The 21,745-nt window shown below is 38.4% G+C and overlaps 1 protein-coding gene across 5 annotated transcripts; it reads right to left on the bottom strand.

The window, feature by feature from the left end:
* Positions 1 to 1,742: 1,742 nt before the first annotated feature.
* On the bottom strand, positions 1,743 to 20,926 carry specc1lb (sperm antigen with calponin homology and coiled-coil domains 1-like b). Of its 5 annotated transcripts, none has more exons than XM_056244865.1 (13): positions 20,763 to 20,926; positions 15,044 to 15,224; positions 14,763 to 14,907; positions 12,960 to 14,614; positions 11,924 to 12,131; positions 9,836 to 9,909; positions 9,495 to 9,670; positions 9,175 to 9,338; positions 7,899 to 8,017; positions 4,544 to 4,622; positions 4,165 to 4,254; positions 3,060 to 3,225; positions 1,743 to 1,893 (listed from the first exon to the last, which is right to left on the bottom strand). In XM_056244865.1, the coding sequence occupies exons 2-13, from the start codon at positions 15,185 to 15,187 to the stop codon at positions 1,758 to 1,760; spliced, it is 3,156 nt and encodes a 1,051-aa protein (XP_056100840.1). In that variant the 5' UTR covers positions 15,188 to 15,224; positions 20,763 to 20,926; the 3' UTR covers positions 1,743 to 1,757. The 5 variants fall into 5 exon arrangements, with proteins under 5 accessions (XP_056100840.1, XP_056100838.1, XP_056100837.1 ...); XM_056244863.1 differs by lacking the exon at positions 20,763 to 20,926 and adding an exon at positions 15,560 to 15,665 and having other exon boundaries at positions 4,165 to 4,251; XM_056244862.1 differs by lacking the exon at positions 20,763 to 20,926 and adding an exon at positions 15,560 to 15,665 and having other exon boundaries at positions 12,960 to 14,611.
* Between the last annotated feature and the right edge of the window lie 819 nt (positions 20,927 to 21,745).

Genomic DNA, 21,745 nt, shown 5'->3' with positions numbered 1-21,745 from the left:
AAACTCCAGCCATGTTGTTTGCAGCCAAATGAACGTCAGCACAACAGAACCGTGTGAAGAGACAGGGTTACGAAGACATCGAGACATCCTCCCCGTGTCCTCTCTCGTTTGTGTGCCAGTGTTCAAAGTGAGGAGCTAATGAAAAGAGGTCTTGTGTGCAAAAGCAGAAAGGCCCAGGGGAGAGAGCATTAGGCTAATCACATTGAAAACAGAGAAACAGAGGCCTGTTCGCTGCGCTCTCTGCGAAAAGTGCACTCCCAAGTAAAGCCAGGCCGCTTGTAATGAACACATTAGAGTTGCAGTGAAAAATGGCTTTTATCCACTACTGGACATTACCATCAATCACACGCACACTTACAGAGAGACAGACAAAGATGTACAGGGAAAGGAAGAGACAGAGACTGTGGGGTTTTGGGAGTGTGGTGTCAAAAAGACAAAAGAAACTACCAAAACTGAAAGGGGGAAAGTTGTACTTTTTTTTACTGAGGCGATAAAAGACAAACATCTAAACTGCTAATTTCAGAATTTATAAAATCAAAAGAAAAAAAAAAACACTTTAAATCACAAGGTCATCAAAATCATAAATCTGTGCCCACAAGGGTTCTGTGCTCTGATTGGCTGAGAGGTTCTCTGTTTGTGACATGAATCAGGAGAAATGTAGCACACTTCCTGGCTTGAGGGAAACCATGGCAACATCATGGTCCAAAACCCTCTCTGAATGGTAAACATTTTTATGCTTGAAGGCAGAGGAGTCATTGCGATAGAAAATGAATTTGTGAATTATGCATGGTCACGTTCTGTTTAAAAATCAAACACACTCAAACATGAATACCTGAATGCTGACAACTGTGAAATTGGCAAGTGAATTTAAGAATTTTAAGCTACACTGAACAAAGAACAAAAAAAGAACAAAAAAATGATATATTAAACTGCATTATGAAGCATTTTCACTATTTCACTAGTGAAAATCTTTGGACGCCACTGTATGTGTATACATTACATATTGTATACATATTGTGTTTTTGAAAGAAGTCTCTTATGCTCACTAATGTTGTACTTATTTGATCAAAAATACAGTAAAACAGTAATATTGTGTAATATTATTTTAACTTTTAAAAGTGTTCTATTTTAATACATTATAAAATGTAATGTATTCCTATGTACCCATTACTCCAGTCTTCAGTGTCACATGATCCTTTAGAAATCATACTAATATGCTGATTTGCTGCTCAAGAAACATTTTTCAAGTTTTTTGTTGAAACTGATACTTTTTCCCCCAGAATTCTTTTATGAATAGAAAGTTCATAAAGAAAGAATAGCATTTGAAACATTTATTTTTGTCACAATGTAAGTCTTTACTGTTACATTTCAGCAAATTACTGCATCCTTGCTGAATAAAAGTATTAATTTAATTTCTTTTCTTTTTTTTTTAATCGTACTGACCCCAAACATTTTGGTTGTAGTGTTTATACACTGGTCTTTAATTTGTGGTCGCAACTTGTGTGTGTGTGAGTTTTGTTTTTTCACCTCAGGCCAATATATATTATTAATAGGGGTAAATATATAATTTGATAAATGGTATGACCGATAACCAATATGATGGTCAATCTTATAAATGCAGATATTTATTTTATAATAATGGGTCTAATATTTGCCTAATCAGACCGATAATAAAAAAGCAGCTAAAATTAGCTCATACCGATATGGTCTCAATATATATTGTGGATGTGGATGACTATATTAATATCACAAGTGACTCAAATAAATGTAGATACAAAAACAACATGTACCTGATAACCCTCAGTCTTCTTTTGGCACCACCTGAGCAGAGCATTCCTCTTGGATCCTCCATATTCCCTGGCTAACGCAGACAGAGGGTCCTTCCTTTCCTCTCTGGAGAGACATCAATCACTTTAACAGCACAGTTCCTTTGTATTGGACTCAACTTTAATAGCAAAAACGATCATTCATTTTTTTTGTGGAAATTCTACCAAGCTGCATTAACCTGATAGATGCACCAACTTTCTTAAGATGTTTCTGACACTGTAACTTAATAAATTGATCAATGATTCTGTATTGTAAAAACAGATAATCTGACTCTGTTTTTACAGAGAAGGAAGCAATTATATGGTTTATTAATATGAAAGAAAGGCACACAGAAATGTCAACTCACTGAACTGTATAATAATTATAAAATTTTAAAACCTTTAATGACTCGATCTTAGGTCAGATTTGACACTAATAATAATAATAATAATAATAATAATATATAAAATAAAAGTATATATATATATTTTTTGTTGTTGTTGTTGTTGTTCCTCAAGCATAAATGTCCAGTTTTAACCAGCCAGCACTTGATTTGGATTTGACACTTTATATAGTAAAAATTAAAATTGAATTAAAAACTAAAATCAAAATAAATAAATACATATTATATTATTAATTAAATGTTTATATTTATTTATACATATTTTTTCCCAAGTGCATAAATGTCCAGTTTCAACCAGCCAGCACTTGATTTGGATTTGACACTATATAAAAATAACAATAAAATTAATTATAATATATACATCATAATAAAAAATAAATTAGGAACAAAATAAATAAATAAATATTATATACAGTATTTTTCCTTCATGCATAAATGTCCAGTTTCAACCAACCAGCACTTGAGCAAAACCAGCTACCATCAGAAGTTGGTTCTAGCTGGATTTTTCCAGCAAGGAAGTTAATGCTACGACCAGAAGGAAATGCTCTGACAATAAAGGAAAGTGCAGAATGATTCGTCTTCCTCCAATGGCCTATTCAAAAGCCACGGTGGACCCACGGTCAGGTTTCAGGACAGGTAAACGAGTGACATCCATTATCGAAACACTGGCCTGTCAACACCGCAGTGATCAGACAGAGACCGAGATAGAGTGTGAAACAGAGAGACATCTGGCAAACCTGACAGCGAGTAAGAGTCTTCTAGAAAGTCAACAAAAGAAGAGCCAGAGCAGAGATGAACATAAAAGAGATGGAGGCATACAGACAAACAAGGAAGGTCCGCTGCCGCTTACCGTAAACGTCCTCGCGTGGTGGGCGTCATGGAGGCGGTCGGGGAGGAGGAGTTTGAAGACAAAGAAAGCTGGGGAGAAGACGAGCCCAAAGCGATGATTGACGATGGCGTTGATGTGTCCGTCACCGACAAATCTCTCTTTAACTCTTCGCTGCTTCTGCCAGAAACTGACAAGGACGTTATGAAAAGTATTACGCCTTCTGTGTGATGTTAATAGGAAATGAAAACCCTGGCATTAATTGGTCACCTTCATGTCATTCCAAATCCATAAGATTTTTGTTCATCTTCAAACCACGAATGAAGTTTTTCTTAATGAGATTTCTGTCCCTCAACTTAAAGTCTATTCAGCCTAAACTCTGACGCTTCAAAACCTTCATAAAAAGATCATAAAACAAACCCATATGAATGGAGCAGTTTAATCCAAGTCTCCTAAAGAGTCACGATTGCTTTACACGATGAACAGATTTATTTACATTGGTTTTTATTCACATATAAACATTGATCAGCGAACAATGTTTACAGCATTCAAATTTGGTCATGGAAGCAAAAGCAAAAGAACCAATGAGGCTCATTCTCACATTATGCAGCAACTTTGAGGTTCCTCAAGAACCAATGAGGTTTGTTCTCACGCGTCAAGCAAGTGCGGTTGAGCTTCAGTTTATGTTCGCTGATCAACGTTTAAACGTGAAAAAAGCCGACTTTGGTGTGCCGACTTTTTTTTCCCTTTTTTAGCAATTTCCTTGTTAAGCACCCAGTTTGAGCAACATATTGCTTTGCTGTAGATGTGCGTGCTTTGTATCTGATTTTATGTGAAAATTAAATCTGTACATCATACAAAACGATCGTGTCTCTTCAGAAGACTTGGATTAAGCTTATTTTATGATCTCTTTATGAACGTTTTTGAATTTGGGTGAAAAGACATTCAATGGAGAGACAGAAATCTCTCAGATTTTATTAAAAATATCTTAATTTGTGTTCCAAAAGTGAACAAAAGTCTTATGGATTTGAAACGACGTTAGGGGGAGTAAATAATTTTTAGGTGAGAAACTGTATAGTCGAGTACTTGACTAGATGTTGCAGAACGAGTACTCAAGGTCCAAATTTACCTGATATGGATTTATTCGAGTCTATGTTCGTCATCCTCTGGAGGCCGCAGCCGGGGCGCGTTACAGGTGAGGTCCGGAGGAGGTGGTCTGCTATTGGATTACATGAAATCACACATACAATCATGAAAAAGAATAACAGGCTTTATGCGGCATGACTAAGCTTGTGCTCTTCTAAAATAAATATCCTGCTTCCTCCTCAAGGTCTGGCACACAATCTCTGGTCATTAACAGCAAATGTTAAGCCTGAGGGAAACGGTACAGCACGATTACACATGACCTTTAACTCCGAGTTGGCCTCTGAATAACTAGATCAAACCGGAGTGAGGGAAGACTGAAAGATCAAGGAGTTAGATTTCCAGTGTGACTAACGTCAGCTCACCTGGTATGCTCAGGTCCGTGTAGCTCGACCTCTTGTCCAGCATTGATGACAGAGGTTTGGCTGAGCTCATGGTGTGTCTCTGTAAAATAGTACCCCAATAAAAAATGAAAATTATTAGTACGAAAATACAAATCATGAGACAAGGATTCCAAGTCTAGTCTCATGAATATCTGTGATGTTCATGATGTTGCGGTTTTAGAAAAGCAAAATCATATATATATATCATGAATATACAATATATATTACTCAGCCCTAGCTCACAGCACAACTTTAATAAATTCAATGAAGTATGGAGCTCAGGTGGTCAACACATCAACAAAGTTAGCTGTGAATTATTGGCGCTTTTAAAGCACTGTTATTTTTCACAGCCTAATTGGATAAACAGTCCAGTCCTAGCAAAGGCAAATGGTTGGTAAATATCATTTCTAGAAAAATTCTGTTTCTTGTGCCCAATAACCCAATTTCACAAATACAATCATGCTTAAGCAAGAAAATATTGGCTGTCTGCAGAAAGAACATTATAGCAGTAACACAATTGACAATTTCAAAAACCTTATGCAAGTTACATATCTCGTTCTCATTTCTCTGTGAACCTTTGGGACAGGGATGCTAAAGAACGAATGCCTACATAATTTTACTTTCAGAAAAGTAAATAAGTTCAAAGAAAATATTAAATTCCTTATTTGGTCATATGATGGGAGTTCATTTCATATTGTCTACACAATATAATCTATAATCAACTCGACATCGACCTGCAAATCTAAATTTAAAATGTGAAACAAATATTTTCTGTGGCGTGAATGAGGATGGGGCTGAGAACTGTGGGAGCGGAGCGAGGCCAGCTGAGCAAATGTTAATGAGCGACACCTGCGCAACACACCGGTCTCGAGTCCCACGGAGGAGCTCCGGAAGGAAAAAACTAGGAGTGACGACAGTGGAAGACAAGAGAGGACCGGGCCTGGGATGTTATGTTGTATTTTATTATGTTTACATGCGGCAGTCGTCCATGAGGGGCTGACGCTTGTTTTGGTTGGTTTTGTTTATTTTGGTGATTAAGGGTGTATTCACACCTGCCTTGTTTGGTTCGATTGAATGGAACTCTAGTTCGTTTCCCCCCTTGGTGCGGACCTTTTGGGCAGGTGTGAATACAGCAATCGAACTCGGGTGCGGACCAAACAACCGAACCGAACCGAGACCCAGCTGAAGAGGTGGTCTCGGTACGGTTCCAAACGAACTCTAGTACGGTTCGTTCACGGTGTGAACATGAACCGACCCAATTGCAAGAAAGCACTGTGCCTTTGAGTTAACAGGCTTCCTGAGTTGCGTTATGGGAAAGTGATCTGTTGTAGCCTACTACATTACATCTGTTGCGCGTCTTTCTGCACGTCGTGTGTGCATCATTGGAATGGAATGAATGAATGAGTGTGTGCATCAGGACATTCACATACAGAGCGTTCTCTTTAGTCTAATCGCGCATAGATGCAAAAAAAAGCATTTGCAGTTCATATAATGTAACGATAGTTACAAATACAATACAAGGATGATGCTGCGTTAATTTACATTAAGCCTTTTTTGCACTTCCTGATTTCCCTACTTGAGAATCCTTGTCCAATGAATGGACGACCTTAGCACACGTGTGGTTTTGTTTACAAATTTTGGTTCACTTGCAAAAAGAGCAGTGTGAAAGCGAACCGTACCAAAAAAAATATATATATATATATTATTTGGTCCGGACCAAAGCAAGTGAACTATCGGACTTTCCTGGTGTGAATACACCCTAAAAGTCCCCGCCTCTTTCTTCCCTCAACTTGAACATCGTTACAATTTTATTCTAAAGCCACATAACCAATCATAGATCTCAAAATTTTACTTGATTTTCTAATATTTTACAAGTCGAGCTTGCCGAACAAAACTCGTCCGCCATGACGCTGAGGGTGATAGACCATAGTAAGGTTAGACGCCATATTGAATTTAACACAAATGAAAAAGAGGCTGTGAGGGATAGGCGTACAGTCATTATAATGGCAATTTTTTTGTTGTTGTTAGGATTCGTCAGCTGAGCAAACAATCCATTGTTACAATCTATCTCTTTGCATTGTATTCTATCTCTCACAACAACCTCATTTTCATTCATGTAAACTATGGCGCTACCCTGACTATTGCAAGGCAAATTTTCATTGGCCCATGCCTAAGAAAGTGATTTTCTGGTCCTGCTTCAGGGATTTTTTTTTTTTTTTAGCTGTTTTATCTCAAATTGGATGTTCAAATGTGAACTTTCGCTTCAAGTTGCGTGATTTCATGTCCATAGAACATCATGTTCTAAAACTCAAATTCACCAAAACAAACAAAATCTCTGTGCCTCAAACTTTTAGCACTCAAAGTACGTCAAACTGCCTGATTTTTTTTCTGTCCTTACAAAAACATCCTGTTTTGGCACATTTTGAGGAGACTTCTATGTCCTATTCAAAAAGAGAAACACTGCAAAGGACATCCGTGGACGGAGGGAGAGAAAAAGAAGGAAAGCCCTACTCCAGCTACACGCACGCACGCGCGCACACACACACACACACACACACACAGTCTGGAGATCTCATCTGACAGACAGGGGTGTTAGGTCAGAAAATCCCCATAGAGAAGAATCCAGACATCTGCTAAAGTGATCAGAGATCCGTCCTAATGCATCTATCCCACGGCAAAGTCAGTTTACTATTAACATGAGGCTATTATACAAATGTTTAAAGGTTTGGGGCCAGTAAAGAAATTAATACTTTTGTTCAGCAAAGATGCATTCAATTGATAAAAATAAAAGAAATAATAACATGATAATAATAAGAAATGTTATTTGTGCAGCAAATCAGCATTATAATGATTTCTGAAGGATCATGTGAAGCTGAAGACTGACGTAATGGCTGCTGAAAATAATTAAATAAATTACATTAAAAAAAAATATTATAACAGAACAGAACATTTCACAATATTACGATTTCTTTCTAAATTATAAAATCTTACTGACCCAAAAGTTTGAACGGTAGTGTAACTGTTTTGATTCATTTGTTTTTAGGTGAAGGTTAAATAATGCTTGATGTCAAACTTTAAAATTATTTGTTATGCAGAATCTTACTTTTTGTTTGAAGTTTAAAATAAAATAAAAGCTAAAAAAAAAAAAGAGACATTATTACATAATTATGTAATATATCAATAATTTAGGGATTGAATAGCCAGCAAAAGCAACTTTATTGTGATACATATAACACTATTATAATATATTCATAACCTGATATAAACTATACCATGTCATTTAAGGGTTTGGTTATAGGACTATATCCATACATTAGTTAATACTGATTGTTTGTACCTGTATAGGAGAGACAGCAGCGGCTGGAGGGGTTTTGATTGGACTGGGACTGAGGGGGGTTCTGGAAATAGCGGCGGCAGCAACAACAGCAGCAGCAACCGGACTGGTTGGAACAGGACCTGTACAGAGAGACGGATGGACAAACGGACACACAGATCATGCGACTTGTAAAAGAAAATATATATGGCTTCATATATTTGCAGGCTAGAAGGGCTGTACGATACTGGAATAACACTAACAATTTGAAAACAATGAATCATTCTAGAGTGAGTGGGGTGATTTTTAAAGTAATTTTTTTTTTTTTAAAGTATAATTCAGAGTAAAAAGTAATTTTTCAGCAAAGTTTTAAATGGCAAAATCCTTTTACGGCTGAATGATTTTGGAAAATCTTCACTATAATATATATATATATTTTTTTTTTAAGTTGTAGATAAAACTGGAGTACATTTTACTATTACTATAGTACAGTACTATTTCTACTTTAAAATTTCATTCAATGTGTTAATTGCTGGTTCTTTGTAATGATTTGTGAAATCTGCTATACATTTCTAAGTGAAAGTATCTTAATCTAAGTAAAGTGTACACAAAATCTTTTCTAGAGTTGATTTTTTTTAATCTCTCCACTTTTTCATAAGCCCCATTCCCACTGTTTTTGACGAATTAATAATATTACTATAATATGACTATAAAATAATTATTATTGTGATTTAATTGTGATAGTTATTAAATAAAAAATATAAGACATATATTGTAGCAATAATAATAATAATAATAATACTATTGCACTATAAAAAAAATATTTTACTGTAAAATTACAATAATGATGGTTACATTTTAATTTCTTCATTTTCAAACAGTAATCCATCAAGCTTTTATTTTGATGGGTTGCCGGCACATAAAAATGAAGTGAAATGCACCGCTGTGTTCATTTAGCTCATGACATCAGGTGTGTAAACACTGCGCTTCCCTCTGAAACCTGCAGCTCATATATTTATTACATTTTATCGCAGCCTGAGCAATTTGACAATCACACTAAACCATCTTGCAATATCGATTTTATTTCAATATATCGTGCAGCCCTACATGCTAGTATATCTTATTACTAATTTGTCATTTCTTTATCAAAAGCGACCTGCAGAACACTTGCAAGCACAATCGCCCTTGTAGGGTTCGAACAACCAAAAACCTTTTGTTTACCAGCAAAGATCTATAAACAATAAGCCACACCACTCCAAATATGAGAATGCATCTGCATAAATCTGCATGTTTTGTGAACCTTGCGAGGCGCTGTCGAAGCTCTTAATAAGTGTTTTGACGGTGGGCGATGGTTCAGAGGAAGTGGAGGAACGTCGACTAAGGCCCATCCCTTGTCTCAGGGCAGCCAGGTCTCGCTCCACGGCATTCATATAATTATACACACGACCACGCTCCTCTTCCTGCCTGTAAAACAAGACACACCCTGACACTCAAAGATCCTGCATATGCAAATATTTGCACATACAAACACAATCACACAACCTGTGTCTGAGTATCAATATCCCTGTAGTCACAACACATTTACTCTGGGTTGTACATCTACACTACATCTTCTCTTACTTCTTGCTCTTTAGGTCATCCAGCTCTTTGTTCATCTTCTCATTTTTCTCCTGAGCATCCTGTAGGCGGCGCCGCATGTCTCCAATCTCCTCCTGAGCTTCTGACTTGATGTCGTTGGCGATGACAACGGCCGTTTGCAGATCAGCTTGGAACTGACGCCACTCGGCTGATTCCTCCTGTGAGTGACAGGTGTCAGTTAAATTCATTTGGAGAATCATGAAGATAATTTCTTGGGTGAAAAGTCACAAAGATGGAATTTCCAACCATCTTTAAGATTACAATTACTATAAGAACCCTGATATACACAGTGCAAACACGGCACATAAAAAGGGAAAATTTACCCGCAATTTACGGTGAAGAACCTTAATCTCCTTCTCCATATCATATTTCTGATCATGAAGCTTTTTGATGGAATCTGGGTGGGGGAAGAATGGCAGAAATAAATACAGATTTATAAGTAAAGTTAAATGCTCATTAATGTGTTGCTAAAAGTTTATTTTATTCAAATGCCTAATTTAAATTTTATACAATTATGTTATCTTTTGAAATATGTTTTTAAGTATTGATTTTTGGTAATACATACAATAAAACTATCATTCCAATAAAATGAAACTGAAAGCTAAACACATGTTAAGTCAGGACAATGTCTGTATTTCATACTCAGGTAGCTCGATGCCGCCTCTATGTGGACAGCCTGCATAACTACAAAATAATGAAAACAAAACTGTGGGCATCTGGTCAACACCAGACAAATTTGTGTTACATACATAGAGAAACGTTTTCTGTACAATTCTTTACTTGAGATCTCTCTTACATTAGGAACATTTGAGATATTTATAGATAAGTATATACCGGTACCAATACAATAAACTATTCTCACTTAGATTTTTTCTTCAGTCTGGACCACTCACATCAAGAACAATAACTATATCGATATACAGTGCTGGTCAGAATTATTTGCCCCCTTGGTAAATATGATCAAAGATGGCTGTAAAAAAATAAATCTGCATTGTTAATCTTTTTGATATTTTATTAAAAAAATTTGCAAAAATCTAACCTTCATTGAAGTAAAAGAATTGAAGTTAAGGGGAAATCAAATTATGAAATAAATGTTATTCTCCAAAACACGTTGGGACCAATTATTTGCCCCCTTTTATTAAATACCTTTTGCAACCTCCTTTTTCCAAGATACCAGCTCTTGAGTCCTCTCCTATAATGCCTGATGAGTTTGGAGAACACCTGACAAGAGATCAGAGACCATTCCTCCATACAGAAGCTCTCCAGATCCTTCAGATTCCCAGATCCATGTTGGCGCTTCATCTCTTCAGTTCAGATGAACAGATTAAACAAAACAAAAAAAGAGCTTTTTGGCAGCAAACACTTAATATGGGTTTGGTCCACACAGGGATAAAAAAGCACCCCTTGTGTAAAATGAAATACTCTGCTGTATCTTTAATGCTGTGGGCCTAATTTTCTGCCAGAGGTCCTGGACATGTTGTTCAGACACATGGCATCATGGATTCGATCAAATACCAACAGATAAAAAATCTAAACCTGACAGCCTGTGCTGGAAATCTTATAATGGGCCATGTTTGTATCTTCAAACAGGACAGTGATCCAAAAACAAACATCAAAATCAAAACAAAAATGGGTCACTCAGCACAAAACCAAGCATCTGCAATGGCCAGCCCAGTCCTTGACCTGAACCCTATAGAAAATGAGTGGGCTGAACTGAAGAGAAGCAGCACCAACATGGATCTGGGAATCTGAAGGATCTGGAGAGCTTCTCTTCTGTATTGAGGAATGGTCTCTGATCTCTTGTCAGGTGTTCTCCAAAATCATCAGGCATTATAGGAGAAGACTCAATAACCAATAAAAGGTTAGATTTCTGCTCATTTTCTTAATAAAATATCAAAAAGATTAACAATGCAGATTTATTTTTTACAGCCATCTTTGATCATATTTACCAAGGGGGGAAATAAATCTGACCAGCACTGTATTAGCATTCACACCAACGTACAATATCATTCTGTTTATTGTAAGCGCGTGCTGCAGTTTTGTCGCCAGCCACTTGAATTCTGATTGGCTGTCAATGCTTTAATCGCTCATTAGCTGCAAAAAAAAAAAGTGATTCCAATGATATTTTTTCTCTGTGCCGTTATCATCCTAGTTGTGGTGTGGACTTTTCTATTCTTTTCTATTTAACGATTTTTAGAATGATATCTTTATCGTTATCGTTAATCCTTGGTGTGAATGGACCTTAGCTCTACAGAATTTTTGGGCACAATATTTTTTGATAAATATATAAATAATATTTTTTTATACATCAATTCAATATAATTGTATACTTATATTAAATGTGTCAATGACATATAAATAGTGTTAAGTGTTCCAGTAGCCATGGAAAGCATTCTATGATTGTGACTTACTCTCCAGGTCGGAAATGATGAGGTTGTCATGAAGCTTGACAGCCCGATGCTGCTCGACTTCATCCTCCAGCTCAAAGATGGTCTCCTTCATGTCAGCGATCTCTGTATCCTTCTCCTCTAGCTCAGAGCACTGCTGCTCCAGGAGCCGCTTCTGCTCCGCTAACTGTGCCTGGATATCGACACGAAATGCTCGGAACTCACCCTCAAGCTATAGCGAACACAAGGATTCATGTTAGCAGGGATACATCAGGCATGTAACATGTTGGAAAATGTATTAGTTAACCTGGAGATTCAATATGTGAATTCAGGATGTGACAAAAGTAGTATGTCGAAATTCACAGTACTCATAAAAGAGTACGAAAAAAGTACCTGGATGACATACTACTTCCGACGAGATTCTGAAGTGTGCATAATATGATGGACACTTTACTATCCCATGAGGCCAAGGGAGAGGATTTATGAATGGCAGTGAAGCGATGCAACTGACACTGGTAGGTCACATGATAATGACAACATGACGAACGTAGTTTGTCCGGATTAAGTTCATACTATATAGAACGTACTTTTTTTAGTGACCATGAAGTAATTACTTCTTCAAAATAACTATCTACTCAGAGGGTATGCGATTTTGGATGTAGCCCCTGTGTCCGAATATGTCTACTATATAGTAGGCAAAAAAAAAAAAACAGTGTGTGAAAAGAGTATGTTAGAATTCATAGTATTCATAACAGTAGGCAAATAGTACTAGGATGACCTACTACTTCTGGCGAGATTCTAAAGTGTGCATATGATGGTCATACTATTTCATGAGGCCACAGGAGAGGATTTGTGAATGGCAGAGAACCGACGCAACTGACGGCTTAAGTCACATGACAGTGTCAAAATGGCAGATGTAGTACGTCTGAATTTCATTCATACTACATAGAACATAATGTGTTGTGAAATAAGTTCTTCATCAAATGTAGCACATTTTCAGACCTCGGACACTGTTTAAGACAACTTAAAATAATCAAAGATATGTGTTTGTCAATTTTACCTTACTAATTGCCTCCTGTAGCTGGGCAGCTTCACTGCGCGTGTGCCCCAGTTCCTCTTGTAACTGAGCTGCTTTGGCCTCCGCACGCTCCTTGTCTAATCTCTCGCTGTCCAGAAGGTGGCGTATGTCGGTCTTATCCCCTGCATTGTGGATGGAGAGGAGCTGGGCCACTCTCTGCCTCTCTTGCTCAAGTTGGATTCTGCAGCGGTTCAGCTCCACCTGCTCCCCTTCAGACACCACCCTCAGCGCTTCCAACTCGGCTTTGGCGACGGTCCGCTCCCTCCGTTCCATTTCCACAGCTCTCTCTGCCATATGGACACGCTCCTTCAATGCTGCCATCAGGCCTTGGGCTTCTGCATTCTCCTGTTCCGCCATCTTGAGAGCACTGCTTAGCTGTTGCTGCACACCCAGCAGTTGCTCCCGCTCAAAATGCGAGCCCTCGTTCAGCTCGGCGTAGCGCCTCTCCAGCTCCACATAGCGCCCGCTTTTGGCATCTTCGTCATCCTTGGGATACGCCACCCGGTGCTCGTCAAGAAGGCCCCGGAAGTAGTCCAGCTGTCTTCCGTACAGTTCCAGACGCTCCCCTTGTTGACAGAGGGAGTCGACAAGAATGGCGCGCTCCTCGCCCAGGCGTTCGTTCTCCGTGGTCAGCTCTAGTGTGATCTGCTGCAGATCAGCAAGCTCCTGCAGGGTGGCTTGGAGTTCTTCTGATGTGCTGTGCTGGTTCTCCTCCATTTGATGGATTCTCTCAGTCAGGCAAGCCACGGAAACCTCGCCGGTGTTCCCGCTGCTGCCCCTGCGGGAATTTTCCCGGCTCGGTGGTCCTCCTTCTGATTCAGAAGACGATCCACAACCTGAGGGCGCATCCAGAGCATCATCACTAGAGGTGATTGGCTGGTAGGCCTCACTGCACTCACTGTCCACTGCATCAGGAGAACCTACACGTCTCGGTTCTGAAAGAAGGTCCTCGGTAGAGCCTTGGGCAGAGCCTTCTGCGGAAGACGTGCGCAAGCTACCTCCTCTGCTTTCACGCTGACCTCCACTGCTGCCGGAAGCTACAGGCTCAGGACTAAGGGACGGGCAACGCAGACCTTTGTTAGGGCTGTCCAAACGGTTCTCCAGAGAGAAGCCAAGAGCATTGAGGCGATCCTTCAGCATTCGGTTTTCACTTTTCAGCATATTTAGCTCATCAAGGATGCCCTGGTTCTGGTCTTGAAGGAGGAGGAGAGTGGACTCCACATCAGTGGCACTGATCACAGGAGAAACCTCTTTCTCTTGAGGCTGCTTGGTTTCTTGAGAACCTTGTTCGGGATCAGGGGCTTCAAGTTCTTCCAGACCAAGCTGGGCCTTCATACCTCTAAGTTCAGATCGGAGATGGAGGATCTCCAGGTCTTTGCTCTTGGCTAAGCCCAGCAGGTCGTTCACTTGACACTCCAGCACTGCTTTATGGCTTACCTGACTGTCTGAGCGAGATTTGGTCATGCGAGACTCAGTTTCAGCTACAGTATGGCATCGTGACCGCTTCTGAGGCATGGCATCAGTTGGTCCGGTAAGCTTTTTGGTAGCACTGGCTCTGGTTCTTTCTCGCAAGTTTTCTCGGGTCGTGCCTGGATCCTTGGCTGTGGATGACATGGCACGCCTTCCTGAAAGACCTACTGGAATAAAAAAAAAGTTGTAAGCTGAAACATTCCGTAACTACATAAATATTATGGACATTTCATTAGTTGTGTTGTGGGTATCAAAGTAATTTTGCAACACACTTTTCTTTAACATCTTCAGAACCAAGGTAATGCTTAGCGCTACCTGAACTGGTCTTGGACCTGTTCTCAGTGCTGCTGGTCTTCTGAGAGGAGGTTCCTCTCTTGTTTCTAGCAGTAGTGTTACTGTTGCTAATGGACACTGCTCCACTTCCTGCACTGACCGTTGGGAGATCATCATTGCTCTTTGCCTGGGTACCATGCAAAACATTAAGTTAATAATCTGTTACAGACAAATCACAAGCTAACATTCTTAGCTGGCACTTGGTTCAGCATATTGATAATAATTAAAAACATGTTTCCAATTTCTACATACTAAACAATTACCTTAGACAGTGGAGCTGCACTATGGGTTTTGTTTGTCATCTTGCCACCTGTGCCCATAATGCTGCTTCCCTCTGGTCTGCCTGGGGCCTTAGTGCCCGATGCGGTTCTGGAGGTGGCGGCCGTGGGCTTGGTCGCCTTTTTCATGCTTGGCTCCAAGTTCTTGATACATTTACAGCGTAATCTAAATAAAGGAAAGCAGACAAGGAGTCGTTTGGATAAATTTGGCTGTATTTACGCAGATTCAAATGGAACAAACAAAAATGCAAAACAAGTTTATATTGGATGACAATTTAAAATACCCCACTCCTTCAGAAAATACAAAACAGTGTTAAAGAAAGAAGTTTCTGAACATTATGGCATGCAGTGCTAAGTAAACCCAGCCATAGACAAAAAAATACACATTTTACATTACAAAGACATCGCTGCCACATAATTTATTTTTCAGACCTATCTTTTTGCCCAGTAGCATTCAATAGCATTTAATCAAGCACAGCTTTAATCGAAATATCTCATTACCTTACTCCAGCACTGGTTATTTTCCTCGGGGAACACATTATGTACACGTCTATGCTTTTGCTTTTAGACAGTTGTAATGTAAAATAACGGTCTCAGAGGACTCTATTTATGCAGCTTCACACACACTGTAAACTCAGACACTTTAGGGGAAAACAGTCATTGGCCAGTGTTTGAATGCACACAACACTGTGTGATTGGAGGAGAGTCAGAAGAGGATGGAACTGCCTCTCTTATCACATCATCATGGGTGGAGGCCAGGCCCGTTGGAAGAGCTGACCAACTGCGTCAAGCCTTAAAAGGCTTTAAAAGTCTAGAGCAACAGGGCTAGGTCTGAGGCTAGAAAAAAGCACAGCAGCTCTATGAATTTATATAGTAAATTTCCTTCACAGTATACTTGTGAAGATGGTCCACATATATATAATCATCTATAATGTCTTAATAAGCATGTAAAAATACCATAGCCCATTTATAAAGGTTAATTAGCAATACAAATCATAAATTTAAAAGCAACATAGGTCTAGAAGTAAAGTCTGTGCAAGTATAAGTGTATTAATGTTGATGTAACTACTAGCTAGAAATCAAGAACCAGAGACTCCACTGCTTGCTCAAGCAGCTAGTGAACTCTGACACGTGCCCCTATGTGGTCTCTCTTTGCAAATCGAAAATACGGCGATTTGGATACTTTGATGGCAAATAGATGAGGAATGCCCGGATAGACAGACACCAGCCTAAACACCCCCATTTTTCAGAACAAGCCTTTTAAGTTGATATGTTTGAAAAGGAGTCAAAACAAAAAGTACCACACCCAACTCCAGTCCACAACTCTCAGTCCTCATGCTTACTGAAAGAATATAGCCTAGACATCCATATCGTTCATATTTAAATGCAACAAATGTACAAATTTTATTCTAACTTTCATTATAGGGATACTAGTGTGTAAAGAGAAAAAAACTGCAATAAAACAGAAAATCCAGTGAGTGTTTCTTAACAAGCATTAGCAATGAAGTTGTGCACAATGGTAATGGTCACTTTCTTTCTCATATTTCATCAATAAAAAATGTACTTGTACAAGCCCTAAAGGGAAAGACACTCTGCAGTAAAACTCTTCAGCGGAGCAGTTAGTTGCCCGAGTTAACTTCCCACTTGAGAGGTAATGGCGGCCAACTTTCTATCAAACACAAAACGTTCCATCCAGAATTGATTTCAGTGTTCAGTACGAAAACGGCTTCCGGGCATTTGCACAAATCTGAGCGCTGAACCGCAGCGCCCCCAACACTTCAATATCATAGTCATTCTTCAGTCATTCACTTCAGAGTCATATCCATCAACATGCTTCTAAAAACAATTCAAAGACACACAGCCAGCCTCAAACATGCGGGCCCACACAAGCAAATTCATATTGGGTAACAAGACAAACTCAATGATCGCCAGTGGAAAATGAAAACCATTTTAAATATTTCAGGTGAAAACATAAAGAATCACACTCTATGACTCCAAAATTAGTCTGTCTAGGCATTGGCCAATGGGAAAGAAGTTATAGAAATACATTCAAAGCTTTTGAGGATGGGGGTGGGTTTCTCTTTCAACTCATCTCCGACTATCTGGAGGAATTGTGTGACTTTCAATGTCTCTTGGGGTCAAGGGTCATTCCAGGTACATAAAGAAGCCTCTGATCATCTGTTCAGATGGTGGTCCTCAACACAGATGTTCAAATAAAAACAGAACCTGTATAGGGACAATAGACTGTAAAAAATATGGATGACATACTCTCTTCTATTGTAGAAAAGTGAAGCCGCCAATGTCCCAATATGACACTGACATATTGCGCTGATTACGGAACCCGGGTCTCCACAGTAGTGAGGGTGGGGAGGGAAGGTCCCGCCCACACTCCCGCAGAATCGGTACAGCTTACTGCAGAACAACTCATTATGTCGGTTCGTTTTCGATTTTAAAAAACTAACACTTGAACTTACATCAGTGTGACAAAAAGTACCTAAAATGAGAGAAACCATCTTTGGAAACGAATTATTTGAAGTGTAATTTGATTCTTTGGTTCGTCTCACGTTCTATTAGATTACATGGAGAGGGCGGGTTTTATTACCTATACTGTATCCACCCAGCAACATGGGGGCGATCAAAACTTTTTGGCTTCACTTTTCAGGACCCTCTGGACCCTCTCTTTGAAATAAATTAAATAAATGTGTGAAAATATGAATTTAAGACAAAAATCCTAAAACAGCAGTGCACACACACACAAAAAACAGATGTTGTATTGCAGAGGGAGATCCATGTGGTAAAGACATTGGTCTGTCCCAGTCTGACAGGAAGGCCACAGTGAAGTTCAGCCTTTTTTCTCAAACATTAAAGGAAAACGGACCTTGTGGGGAATAATACGAAGCTTTTGAAAAACAAAAACTAATTCTCTCGAGAGGGAATCCAAGCAGGACAGAACAGTCCTGGCATCTCTAATGGCCCACTAAACGGTGACCACAATCCTGACCTACTGACGCTCTGCCTAAACAAACCGTTTGATATGCAAAACAGGCAAGATGGTCCTGTGAAGTTCAAGGGATTCAATTTCTTCACCATATCTCTCGAATTCCGTATTTGGATTATTCTTTGGGCTATTTCAGACACACATCTAATGGAAATTCCTTGCAGACCTGACACAGCAGCCGCTTGTTAATTGAGCATCAGTATGAAGCCTGATGGGAGGAATGTGTTTGTTTGGACAGTTGATTACACATACACACACTGAACATTCTGCAATTATAACAGCAGGAGGTCGAAACCTGTAAATAAGCTATAAGCCTATAAAAAATAAATCACTAAACAGCTCATAGTTAGGAAACACTACTTTTAAAGTTGTTTTACCATCAAGTGAGACATCAGTCCAAGGGTCTAACATAAGAACCATGACGCTACTAATAAGAGCTTCCATTCAATGAAATCATTCCTCTGAGAGCTGCTAATGTGATCAAGCAGAATGCAGTCAGCTCAAGAGAGGTACAACTGGGTCAGTGTCTCTCCGCCTGGTCCACAGGACGTCCCACTGGGCATGCAGGCAGTCGCTTATACCCAAATCTGTTAAAACCAATCCGAATTTCTAATGAAGTGCTCATAGAAGGACCAAAACGTATGAGAAATATAAAGAAAACATTACAGCATTTTACGCAAAATGAGCTACTAGAAACGTTTCTTTGACTTCATAAACAACGTTTTGAAATTATTAAAGTTAACAGGAAACAGGTTTCACAACCCCTATTTACGATACAGGGTATTCAAAGAGAGAAAAAAAAAGTAAGACGGCATATGATTTTATTCACCATGAATTGATTGGATTGTGAAAAGGGACGTTTCATGGAGCGAGAAGGTTGAAGGGATGTTTTGATTTTTTTTGAGATTATAAAGAGACTAGTGACGCAGTGAAATTTCGACAACCAAAAACATTCAGCCAAAACAGCAGAAAAAAATTTATTTTCCGGTTCGGCCAAATTAGTTATAGTGTTAAAGTCTGGTTCAAACTATGTGAATAAGATCAAACTCAATTCAACACCATGCCAGCAATACCACAGCTATATTTATGGGCGAGAAAAAGTGAAAGAAATAAAAAGTGAAATAAATAAATAATATAAAACACCAAAATAAAAAGGCAAATCAAATAAAAAAAAGTTTATCTTTGATAATAATTCTATGACTAAATCTGGTCTCACTCTCAATTAAAAATCTTTTCATAAGAATCAACTGAAAAGTAAAGAGTCCTAAAGGAGTTCAAGATGTCACATCATAAGTCCATCAAAATATGCTTCAGCGATAAAGGACACTGGCAAGAGGGACATTAGCTACAACAAGTCAACATCCCAGCAGCTTGGACGCACTTCACCATGACCTAAATTTATGCTAGAACAGAAATTCTTGCTAAATCAAAACTTTAATTTTGATTGATTTTGATGATTTCAATCACTGCTAAGCTGTGGGAAGTGTTGACTTCTGAATCTGAATGCAATAAAAGTGACATGAATCTGTTACAGACCAAGAAAGATATTCCTCTGGTGCCCTTCCCCTAAAAAAAACAGAAATTAAGTAAAATTCACATACAGTAGGCTGACTTCATGCAGCCCAGTTAATCAACAAGCTATGCTTTTGAGAGAAATCCTCAATAATTTTTTTTTTTTTTAAACTATAACAACAAGAGAATTCCTACTGCAATCATCCCTTTTACAACCTTATGCAAAATGATGAGGGTTTGCCATTACCCATATACTCTACCCTGAAGCACTCCCCAAAATGCTTTGGATGTTTGGGGGCGTTGGGTTGACTGGAATGTGCTGCTGCCTGCTAGAATCAATGCAAAACAGCTCATCAAATGCCTTCATGGGAAAAAGCTATGGATGCCATAGACTCACCAGAGACTATTCCCCAACAAAATTAAAGGAAATCTTCTAGCCATTAATGACACATTCTAAAGATGGACTGGACTTTTTTTTTTTACTTCTTCTTATTTTTAAATAACTGATACAGACTTCGAATTAACTATATGTGTAGTTGGAAAAAAAAATATTTTAAGAAGTTGACATGTCCTGTGGTGTGACATGCTATACACGTAAAACAATTCTAAATATAAAATTTCATAAAATAGCTTACAATTTGTATTAATGAATACATTTGATCTATTCAATAGGATTAAATCAATATGATGACATTTGACAGAAGTGCTCAAAATCACCACTTAATTAAAGTGGATGACAATAGCTTGTCAAACATATCTAATACATCTCACTATAGAAAAACTTGAGATTAGTGGCTTTTAAACTTAAAAAAAAAAGAAAAGAAAAAGAAGTCATGGACAACCAAAGTGTGTACTGTATTCATGGAATGACACTGCCAGCTGATATTAGGATACATAATTCACATATCATACATAAATGTTACTCACCTTATGACAAATGCAACATTATTTTTCCATCAAGACATAAACTTGTCAAAGCAAACTGCGACTGTAGGCTATTACTGATGACATCAAATGAAAATACACGGTCAGGATACATTGTTATATTACCATATATGACAAAAGTTTTTAATTCTCCCAGTGGGCCTAAATCACTCTTTGCCGACACAACTGACCACAATCAAACTGAGACACAATTCAGAAGAACAAGCGACATCGATCGAGGAGAAGACATTAACTTAAATGACATTTTACCTTGCGCTCCTAGAACTCGGAGAACTTCCTAGGGTGTATCCAAATGAAAGCAAGTTGACGTAATCATTACAGAAAACGAAATAAACGATTTGATCTTGTAAAAAAAAATAAAAAATCTCAGTTTCCCGACTCCCCGGCAGCGGAGTGATGCTAGTGTTTCCCGGTCCTCCTACTACCAAACCCAACGCGACGCGTGAAGCGGGGAACAATATTCGGCCACGCCTTTTTTCAGTGACATTGCTATATTTTTCAAAATAAAAGTCTTGGACAAAATATGATTTTCTTGAAGATTGGTATTAATAACTAAAAACGTGAAGCAGGGATATAGGGTGGTGGAAGAATAGGAAACAAATGGAGGATTGTTTAGAGACTCCAAAAACAATTGCTGTTTGTAGAAGTATAGCAGTAACGTAGGCCTAATAGTTAAAAAAAATCTGGGCCACTAAACAAAGGTTGCAGAAGACTAGTATTACAGTCTTCAAGCTTTAATTCAGTAAGTTTATTTTGTCACTTTAAATGAAGAGCTTAGCTACTGTTATATAAAGGCAAATATTCTCTTTCATAGGCTACACTTAGTTAGCCTACCTAAAGTGTGATTGTAATTTAGAAACTAAACTACACATAAGTGTACATCGTTAACCTCTCTGTTAACATCAAGTGATATTCCTGCATAAAAAAAAGTTATTGGGGAGGGAATTAAGTGATATATAAATTTGAACAAAAACACGCATCTCCTTCCTTTATGATTTCTGCCTTGACAAAAGTAGGCTTTTTAGGACAGATTAAATTAAAACCAACTTTGCTAATCTGAATTAGCTTGACAGAGGTTGCCTACAACATGGAATGAACCAGGAAAAACTTAAAATCGCATGGAACTGAGAAGCAAATCCAAGGAAAACAATGGCATCAGAAAAAGACTGCAATAAAAAAAATTACTAACAAGAGAAAATTATTTTTAAGCAAGCTAAATAATCTGCACACAC

This window comes from Rhinichthys klamathensis, unplaced genomic scaffold (assembly GCF_029890125.1).
Source record: "Rhinichthys klamathensis goyatoka isolate OS25496 unplaced genomic scaffold, OSU_Roscu_1.1 h1tg001132l_1, whole genome shotgun sequence".
In the NCBI taxonomy this organism is placed as follows: domain Eukaryota; kingdom Metazoa; phylum Chordata; class Actinopteri; order Cypriniformes; family Leuciscidae; genus Rhinichthys; species Rhinichthys klamathensis.
This window is presented reverse-complemented; position numbering and strand designations above follow the sequence as displayed.

Excerpts from the sequence above, each read along its gene's own strand:
- specc1lb (XM_056244861.1), bottom strand. The coding sequence starts at position 15,597 with ATGTGTTCCCCGAGGAAAATAACCAGTGCTGGAGTAAG. Across the intron at positions 14,908-15,043 it reads GTGCAGCTCCACTGTCTAAG|GCAAAGAGCAATGATGATCT; the intron begins GTAATTGTTTAG and ends CATGGTACCCAG. Across the intron at positions 14,615-14,762 it reads CAGGTCCAAGACCAGTTCAG|TAGGTCTTTCAGGAAGGCGT; the intron begins GTAGCGCTAAGC and ends TTTTTATTCCAG.